Genomic DNA, 10,421 nt, shown 5'->3' with positions numbered 1-10,421 from the left:
TTAAGAGTTCAATAAATATAAAAGCGAGGATCAAAATTGTAATATAACAAGAACAAATAAAAATAATTTTTAAAAATAAATATGAAGATACGTGTTATAATACCTTACTTAGACCCTATTCAAAACCATCCTAAACTTCAAATTTTATTCTTGGCTAAACTCATCCTACCTTGACTTATGAATTTCTCTAAAAAATCTTACTTGTCTAATTCATTTTAGGGATAGTTTCAGCTTTGAACTTTGCATGCGAAATCAACTTCCACCTGCCGTTATGATCATCCTAGCTAGAACATAATTTTTTTAAAAAGTATATATAGTCTTAAATACGTAAAGATATTAAAATTTCTAAAATAATTAAATATAAATTACCAAACTTTTACTAACAATAATGATTAGTAGATTAATTTAAAATTAAGACAAAAATACGAAAAATATATCATCTAACATATTATTTTTAATTATAAATTAAAATTTATTGAAAACTATAAAAATAATTTTATTTTTCTTTATTTCTTATTTAATATTTCATGCAATGTAGTTTATGATAAATTTTAAATTAATAATTAAAAATGTATTTAAAGGAGTATATTCTTATTATTCTCACTCATTTTAATCACATTATTATTACTATAAATGCTATGCATTTAACGAACATGTCTAAATGTGTATAATTAATTTAAATCCTTTTCAGTTATCAAGCACTTTTGGATAAACTTTGAGATGAAAAATTAATTTTAAGAATTAAATATAAACTTGAAATAAAGAAAAATAAAATCACGCGTCAGATATAACAAGAAGACTTAAAATGCAACTAGACTAAAACCAGCAATGATACATGTAATTGTTGTCGCAGCTTTTTTATTTGAAGATATTGTATTTAATGATGGAACCTCCTAGGTAAAGAAGTGTCCCACATAAACAAGAAAGTATAATAGTTCAGAATTGATGAGTGACCATAAGAAAAGGCATCACGGGATGAACTTTCATTTGTTGGTAAACCGTGCCAGCAATGATAGTGGGTGCCATCCACACACTTTGAGGGCACTTTCGAGTTCAATTGACATGAAGGTGGATTTGGTTGCCAACTTTGTATAGGAGCGGTTCCAATAATGATTTTTCCAGCTTCTGAGAAACTTTTACTTAGGTTTTTTCTCTTCCGAAACTTTGAAGGCTCTTTCTGGCTATTCTTCCAAAACAATTCGTAATATTCTCGTATACAAATGTGTTAAAGTAGACTATACCAATATACATGTAGACTCTACGACGAATATGTTAGGCATTTAATCTAATAATCATAAGTGGATAAATTTTCAACATTAAGGATTAGGTATATACCAAACGCCTCCGTTTTACTAGTATTATTGGTCCGTAAGTTCTTCGGGGCAAGTTTATATCAATTTGCTACCAATCACGTCTCTATTTTTGTCAACCTTTTGGTATAACGGCACAAACAACTTCATTAACAGAAACATATTTTATTTCATAAAAACTTTCCGTCAACATTTTTGTTAATTTTTTCAACTAAATTATAAAAATAATTATATTATTTTCTAATTATAATATCATGTCAATGATAAATATTGATTTTTATGATAATTTATTTAAAAATATATTTACAATATATTTTAATTGATTAATAATATAAAAATTCTTAATCGGACAATACATTACCATTAAACTCAATTTTTTATTATTGATGTTTAATTGCATGAAATATTATTATTCTGCTACTCTGATTCTTATTTAGTCTAACCCTATGAATTGTATTAAAGGGACAAATGTTGTCAAACTTAAGTATTTCAATGGTCTCATGTGATACTTTCCTTTATTAAATTTCCCATTATGATACGTTTTTGAAAGACAGCTATGTCCCTCATCAGTGGACCACGCTCTACGCTGAAGGGAAGACTTCCTTAATGTGAAATTATTGACACTGAGGGACAGGGGTTTACCAAACCCATTTAGCCAAAAAAAAGAAAAAATTTAAAATGTTGAAAAAAATTGTAACATGAAGGAGAAGCTGGAGTTGCAGTTTTCAGTTATATATAAGGCCATTCACTTGTCATTATGTAAATGTCAGCACGTTTTTTTAAGGTGCGCATTATTAAGGTTCCAAAAAGAACACAGTAACGGAGAGAACAGAAATACGCATACAATTCCTAGGTGTTGTTCACTTGGTTTCATCTCCCATTGTTCGTTCTGTTTTTCAGAGAAGCGCATTTGCGATTCTAAAGGTTCTTCTACGTCTTTCAAAATTTTCATTTTTGGTTAAAATTCGTTATGATTACGAACCATATGGAATGGTAGTTTGACAGGAATCTTTAGTTCTTAGTTTCTTACCATTTTAACAGCATTATGTGATTTCATTTGGCATTATTTAATTTTTTACATTGAGGTTTTGTTGTCTCTGAAATGAAGCTGTTAATTGTTTTGCAGGCTCATTTTGTCAAGATATGAAGAAAAAGGTGATGGGTAAGAAGAGACAATGGGTTTCCTTCTTCTGGTGGTTTGGAATGACTCTGCAGCTGTGTTTCTTGCTCGGTGCCTGTTCTGAGAAGACTTCATTTAGGTTCTCTTCTCCCTCTCTTTTGCTTCTCATTTTGGTTATATAGCATTAGCAATTCTGAATTTTATTTGCGCTTGTCTTTGCGTGTGTCAGAGAGAACAAAAGGGAAAGCAAGGGAGATAGATAGAGCATGACATGAGAGCATTAAAAAGGAAGTCATTCTAAGTTGATGTTTTTATTCTTTCCATGAAAAGTAATTTAAAAAGATTATTAGCTAAGGGGAGAGAGAGAGAGAGAGAGAGAGAGAGAGAGGGCATAAGCAGAAAGGGTCACGGTTTCTTTGTCTCTTGTGTTCCCGTTTCTTCTCACATGAGAACTTTTAGATTTCCATGTCCTTTATCACATTAATCTATTAATTTGTTATTCTCATGTTACCTTTCACTTGTGAGATGGGTGAATTACTTTAAACTTTATGCAAATGAAAAGACATTTCACAAGTTAGCCATTTGATGGAAGGAATCGATTCTTGCATCTCCGTCTCCCCCTAGACCCTGTCATTACTCTATTTTCACATGTCTACTTGCAAAGTAGTCTTACGCTTGATTGTTGATTGGATCAGAGTTGAATTAGGGAGGATTGAAATAGGATTGATGTAGATGAAAGAAAATAGAGTAGAGATAATGTATTAGATACATAGAAATTGAAATGAAAGAAGTGAAAAAAAAATTATATAAAATATATAATTTTTATAATAATTTAAAAAATATAAAATTTTTATTGTATATTTTTATCTTTAAATAAAATTATTTATTATTATATTTATTTATAAATATTTTTTTATTTTTAAAAAATAAAATAAAATAAATTGCCGCCGTGTGAAAGCTGCCTCATGAGGATGGGAATATTTCACTGTGGGCTCTGCTGAAATTTGCATTTCACCTCTTCATTACACTTTAACCAAACCATTTAAATTTCCTATTACTTCTCTGGTTCATCCCACTCTCATTTCAACCTATCCTATTTTCCCTGGATCCAAACCTAGGCTAAACTTTTATCTCAAAAGCAAATTCATAATAAATTACAATATAAAATTTTAAAACCCACCACAAAAGCTACATTTCTTTTGTTACATTTTTTTCACTTTCAATAAAATGTATTTTTGGAAAAAAAATAAAATTACAAAAGCACATTTGCAGTGCCTCAAGCATGCACTCAGTCCCTCACCTCCCCTTCAAAATTGCACCAAGTCAGATGAAAATGCATTTGAGTCTATTTTCTTAATAAAAAGAAAACACTTTAGATCGCATTCTCTGCCACTTACCCTGCACCCATAGTAACGGTCTACTACAAAAACAACTCTTCTGTTCGAAGCTTATCAATAAATATTGAAGAATGCACCCCAATGCATTTATATCACAGTTCTCATGCATATAACTTGGTGTATACACATTAATAGCAATTTCCCAAAATTCTTTCTCAATATTCAACCGTGAAACTTTTCACTCGCCATATTTTTCAGGAGACGCTGCCCTTGACCCTAATTTCACTTCTGCATGTTTCTCATTTCGCAAAATTGACTTTTGAAGGGGAAGAAGGAGAAAAATGTATAATTCCTGTAACAGAATAGGAAATTGAACCTTTGACCAGAACTAAGATATGATGTATTCACAACTCAATTAATTGTTCCAATATGATGTAATTCAAATTAGTAGTCACCTTTTGTTTTCTCCTTTAAGTTTGCCCGGTTGCTAAGGCAAACAATATTCCATAACAATCATTTCGCTTCAATTTTCTAAACTCCTTTTTTCCCATGCATGTGTTTCATCCGCAGAAGAAGTTTAAGGGAGATCAAGAGTCCAGAACCAACATCTCATGCTGCTGTCACGCTGGATGCAGAAAACCATGAGCAGGTGATACCATCTGGCTTTTGGACAACTTAATTCGTTCAAAAATATGAAATAAAATAAGAACTTTGTTAACTTTATTTGTCAAGGCTAAGTTTAAGCATAAAAATCATATCAAACTTTTATTGAAAAATATTATATTAAAAATATAAAAGTATAATAAATATTTTTAATAAAATATTACTATTTTTAATTATCTAATTTCAATTCTAATGACTGAGGACTGAAGTTAATAAATTTTTATAAAATAAAACCATAGTATGTAATTTTCTCCTTTGGTCTAAAACGCGTACTTCGTTTTTGACCCCAATAACTGTCTTGGACTTTCACCTTTTCAGTTGGTGGTTGACAACGGAATTGTTTCCGTCACTTTGTCAAGACCTGAGGGCTATGTCCTTGGAATATCGTATAACGGAATTGACAATATACTTGAAACTGGAAACGAAGATCAAGATAGAGGGTATGTACCTAATTCATGTGAAATTAATCAAATTAAGTTGGGTTTAAATAATCAAGTTCGGCATAAAAGTTAAATGGACCAAGTCATTGTTTAATTTACCGAATATACGTGTTCATATTTGTAGGTACTTGGACGTCGTTTGGAATGAACCAGGGAAACCTAGTACTTTTCAGAGGTATAATTTTTGTCTTCTCGGTTATATTAATATTAATGTATTGGTTGATTTATTCGTACACTTAATGACAACTAGTGACAAATAAAGTAACGATAGGTTCCTGCATTAAGTGGTTCAAGAGACTAATTTATTTATAATTGAAACCGTGTTGCAGAATCCACGGGACAAATTTTTCGGTTATAGCAGCCGACGAGAATCTGGTGGAAGTTTCATTTTTAAGAACATGGACATCTTCTATGAATGGCTCAAGTGTCTCCATAAACATAGATATAAGGTGGATTATACGACTTGGTTTCTGGTTCAATTTTTGTTTTGCGTACAATTTAGAGAACAAATGTGGACGGGTCGTATTCATAGGTAGGAACTACATGCATGCCAATTACCGTTGTTTGAAACAAAATTATCCATGCAGATACATTTTGCGAAGTGGCGATTCAGGATTTTATTCATATGCAATATTTGATCGCCCTGAAGGATTGCCCGCGGTGGAGGTTGATCAAATCAGGATTGTTTTCAAACTCAGTAATGACAGGTAATAACTTAAAAGAAAATAAAATCAGTACTTTTGAATTGAGAAATAAAAATTTGAATTTATATTTAAAAGAAGAAAGAAAGAAAGTAAATTTATTATTACTGTCCGTAAAAAGTCAATACGTTTTTTTATTTCGTACTGTAAAATTTTAGTTTGACTTAGTTCTTAAACCTTTTGATCTATTTTTATTTAATCCTCGAGTGAATTTTAACACAGGTAAGAAAAAAAAATATATAATCAATGACTAAACTGTTAAAACTATATTCTAAAAATTTAAACTAGAGTAAAGAAGTATTTATGGCAAACTTAATTTGTTGAGCAAATTATATTTATACTTCTCGACATTTAAAGAAAAGAACTTAATATTCCTTTTTCTTTATCATTACTTGAACCTCCCTTAATTCATATCTCTATGAGAAATTAGGGGTGGTATATGTAATTGAGAGAAATATAGAATGTTGTTATTACATAAAGTAAAATTTCGTTACACAAATTTGTTCTAATTTGTGTTGGATTGAAAAGAAAATGCAACTTTGTGATAAACTAAAGGAAAAATGAAATGCTCAGGTTCCAGTATATGGCTATATCAGATGAGAGGCAAAGAAGCATGCCAACGATGAGAGATAGAGAAACAGGTGAAATCCTGGCTTACCCTGAAGCAGTACTATTAACAAGACCAATGAACGCAGAATTCAGGGGAGAGGTAGGAAGTAGGTCTTTATGTATGCTTGTCCCATTTGGCAGAGTTTTACTTTATTGCTGACATTGGTAGAAAATGCCCGTGAATGAATGAATGATTGTGTTGGGGCTCAGGTGGATGACAAATACCAATACTCATGTGAGAACACGGACAACACAGTTCATGGATGGATGAGTCTTGACTCTGATGCACCCGTGGGTTTCTGGATGATAACACCCAGTAACGAGTTCCGCAATGCAGGGCCCATCAAGCAAGACCTCACTTCCCATGTTGGCCCCATCACCCTCTCTGTATGTCCCTATATCCTTTATCTTAATCCCTCCCTACCCAACACAACAATCCCAATCCCAATTTTGATTGTAAGCAGTCCAATTTGTCTTTGGATGACTGATGTTATTTGAGTTTCACTAACCATTTCTCTTACAGTACTGAGGTAAATTTGGGTGAATATCTTGTAAGGAAAAAAAATGACAAAAAATTTATTTATTTTTTATACTAATTTTTGTATAATGATTTTTTTAGAATTTTATTCAAACTAAACTTAATTAAGAAATTTTCAATTATTTTTTAATTAAAAATTATGCTTAAAATAAATTTAAAATTAAGGTAAATGTATTCTAATAATATTTTTTTATACTTTTTATTTTTTAATCAGTATCTTAAGAACAATGGTTAGCATTTTTTATTAATTTATTATGTTTAAAGATTATCTGTCGGAGTGAGGTGAGGTGCTTTCACTTGTTGAGATAATCTGCAGCTACGAGAAGGCTGTAGACACTCCTGGTCCCACAAGTATTTTTGCCAAAGTAAATTGTTGGCGTCCCCTATTAACAGTTACAGGCCCCAGCCCAATCACCGACTAGTGTATATTTTATGTGTATAAATTAAATTTGCATATTTTATTGTGTTAGATGTTTGTGAGTACCCACTATGCTGGCAAGGAGGTGACCATGGCATTTCAAGAAGGGGAGACTTATAAAAAGGTTTTTGGACCTGTATTTGTCTACGTTAACTCTGCTTCAAGCGAGAATGATACACTATCCCTCTGGTCAGATGCTGTGCAGCAGGTACAAGTTACCAAATAGCACCAATCCCACATTACTAGAGTTCTTATCTTTTGGCACATAATTTCAATTTTTTTTTTAAAAATTTTACCAATCAGCAATCCAAGGAAGTCAAAAGCTGGCCTTACGATTTTCCTAGATCCGAAGATTTCCTTCCACCTAATCAAAGGGGAACAGTACAGGGAAGGTTACTTGTCCAAGATCGGTAAATGTCAATGCATTGTTTAGCCAACATTTTATTCTTTAAATACATGTAAATATGACAACAGGTGATGTTCCTTGACTTCCTTGTTTCACCAGGTACATCAAAGGTGGGAGATTTCAATATGCTAACGACGCTTATGTCGGGCTTGCTTTGCCTGGAGAAGCTGGATCATGGCAGAAAGAAAGCAAGGTATATTTGGAATTGAAACCGGTTGTTTGTTTACCATCATTTTCAAATTGCTTTTCACAGTACTTGGTAAACATATGGCAAATTTTGTTTCATCCCTCAATCAATTCTGTGTGAGTAGAATTAATTATAAGAAAAGTGAAAATTTGTTAACTTTATTTAGAAGAGTTCATTTTGCGTGTGTGTGAAGGCATCTTCAATTGAGAATTTCAAATGAGTTGCTAAAATGTAAAAGCAATTTTATATAATTTTTTCTATAATACTATAACAATTTTACTATTTTAAACGATTGAATCAACTTTTCACTCCAACTTAAGAGCATCTTTCGCAGCATTTTTACCCGGTTATTTGCTTCAATTGTATAAAAAAATATACTTGTAAACTAACTTGTGTTATAGAAGCAACTGAAATTTTTTTAAATTTTTTATTCATTTTGTTAGAAAGACTTGTTGAAAAGCGTTTTCTATACATTTTTTTTCTATATAAAAGTAACAGTTTTACTGGTAGAAATAGCCTAAAATTTTGAAAAAGACAGGATTAATGCAGTTAAATTTGAAAAAAAATATATTGACACTCATCAACAATAAAACAGCAACAACAGCGCACGGTGTTCTGACTTGTTGGTTGAGAATTGTTATCCGTTGGTTCCCAGTTATTATTCAAGTTTCTCGACATGTTTCTTTTCTAAGTCCAACCTCCGTTGGAGTTGCTCTACAAATTATATTTTATTTGTGCATAAAAAATCATTTTTGTTTAATAATCAACTAATATCGTTTTCAATTTTTAAAATTTTATTTTCAAATACAAATCAATATTTTCAACCTCAACTCTTTTAACACCAATTTTACTAAAACTAAGAATAAGCATATATAGTCTTATTTTTTTTTGGTCAACAAGCATACTCTTGAATTTGATGGCATTCACAGGGCTACCAATTCTGGACTCAAGCCGATACAGAAGGATACTTCGTCATAAACAATGTTGTGCCTGGTGAATATAATTTGTATGCATGGTTTCCAGGCTTCATTGGTGATTATAGATATAATGGGACAATCAGCATGTCACCAGGTATAATAGAATTTCTTCTACTTTCTTGTGCTCTTAGCCCCAAAATTAGTTATAAATTGCTCAATTGAACAATTACATCTTTGAATCCATAGGAGGAATCATGAAATTGGATTCACTTGTATATAGTCCTCCAAGAAATGGAGCAACTATTTGGGAAATTGGGGTCCCAGATCGCTCGGCTGCAGAATTCTACGTACCAGACCCCTACCCTACGCTTATGAACAAATTATACAACGAGCAGCGCAGAGACAAGTACTCCAAAGCCCATTGTTAACCATTACTGCTTCCATTTGCCTATCTATTTTGTATTATTTCCCTTTTATTCATTCTGTGTATCTATTCTTTGGACAGGTTTAGGCAATACGGGTTGTGGGAACGTTACGCTGATTTATATCCAAATGATGATCTTATTTACACTGTCGGTGTTAACAACTATCATAAGGATTGGTTTTTTGCTCATGTTACGAGGTAATTAAATTTAATTCATGACAATTGTAGGAGAAAACTTACGTATTTGTTTTGATATTTAAGAGAGTACGTTAAAAGTATGTTACCACCATCTCTCTTTATCTTTATTAGATCTTGACTTTAATTTGTACTATGCGCAGAAACACAGGAAATAAGACATACCAGCCAACAACATGGCAGATTATATTTGTTCATCGAAATGAAATAATAAGTGGAAACTACACACTACAACTGGCCTTGGCATGTGCAGCTGATGCTGACCTGCAGGTACACCATTTCAAATTTTACACAATTGAGCTTTTGTGCTATGACTATAGGCTATTATTTTTCACTAACATTTCTCATATGCGTGACCATATTAGGTTCGATTCAATGACCCTGGCGCTTATCCACCCCACTTTGCAACAGGGCGCATAGGAGGAGATAATGCCATAGCAAGACATGGCATCCATGGATTGCATAGGTTGTTCAGCATTGATGTACCGAGTAACCTTTTTGTGAAAGGAAAGAACACTATCTATCTGAGGCAATCAAGAGCCATAAATCCTTTCCAAGGAGTTATGTATGATTATATCCGTTTAGAACGACCTCCAATTCCAACCACTTGAGTGTGTCCAACTTCTTGTTGACGCTGTAAATAGCCTTGTAACTAGACTTGTTGCATTTCATTTAATTCTTTCATCTTGTGGTTAGTGGTAAAGCATGATTAGCTAGAAAGAAATAATTGATTTATAGAATAGATTATTCGTTTTAATATACAGCAGCTTCGTTACATATGTACGCATTTCAAACAACCAATAGTAAAGATGTTCTCTCTCTCTCTCGTACATATATATATATATATATATAACCATTAGAAACAACAAATCAATGGAGTTATATGGACTGCAATGTGAAAGAATAAAGTTTTAAGTCCATTCAATTTAACATATAAATGAAGAATAAAAACTTATAGTCTTGTATTGCACACCTTAATATTCCCTTCAGTCTTTTTTATAATATTTTATAAAAAATAAAATAAAGCATTCTCTTGATTTTTATTATAAAAAATAAATAATAAATTTAAGATACATTAATTGTAAAATTTCTTTTATATCCTTGTTTATTAAGATCATTAGATATACAAATTATTAAATACACCGTTTAATATCAT

General features: G+C 31.6%; 1 protein-coding gene across 1 annotated transcript; it reads left to right on the top strand.

Moving 5' to 3' along the window:
• The first annotated feature begins 2,453 nt into the window (after positions 1-2,453).
• LOC113871628 (probable rhamnogalacturonate lyase B) lies at positions 2,454-9,876 on the top strand. The gene is made up of 16 exons (XM_027508724.1): positions 2,454-2,569; positions 4,338-4,416; positions 4,749-4,870; positions 4,995-5,045; positions 5,200-5,319; positions 5,458-5,577; positions 6,145-6,280; positions 6,391-6,567; positions 7,189-7,344; positions 7,440-7,546; positions 7,642-7,735; positions 8,659-8,800; positions 8,893-9,052; positions 9,152-9,268; positions 9,409-9,535; positions 9,631-9,876. Exons 1-16 carry the CDS (start codon positions 2,454-2,456, stop codon positions 9,874-9,876), a joined length of 2,070 nt encoding a protein of 689 aa, XP_027364525.1.
• Positions 9,877-10,421: the final 545 nt, after the last annotated feature.

This window comes from Abrus precatorius, unplaced genomic scaffold, assembly GCF_003935025.1.
Source record: "Abrus precatorius isolate BTA unplaced genomic scaffold, Abrus_2018 Scaffold7, whole genome shotgun sequence".
Taxonomy (NCBI): Eukaryota; Viridiplantae; Streptophyta; class Magnoliopsida; order Fabales; family Fabaceae; genus Abrus; species Abrus precatorius.
The sequence above is the reverse complement of the archived record's forward strand: the minus strand, read 5'-3'. Positions and strand labels throughout refer to the sequence as shown.

Bases quoted from the DNA above. Each gene is read 5' to 3' on its own strand.
- LOC113871628 (XM_027508724.1), top strand. From the start codon at position 2,454: ATGAAGAAAAAGGTGATGGGTAAGAAGAGACAATGGGTTTCCTTCTTC. The intron at 5,578-6,144 runs GTAATAACTTAA...TGAAATGCTCAG, and splicing joins TTCAAACTCAGTAATGACAG to GTTCCAGTATATGGCTATAT. The intron at 8,801-8,892 runs GTATAATAGAAT...TTGAATCCATAG, and splicing joins GACAATCAGCATGTCACCAG to GAGGAATCATGAAATTGGAT.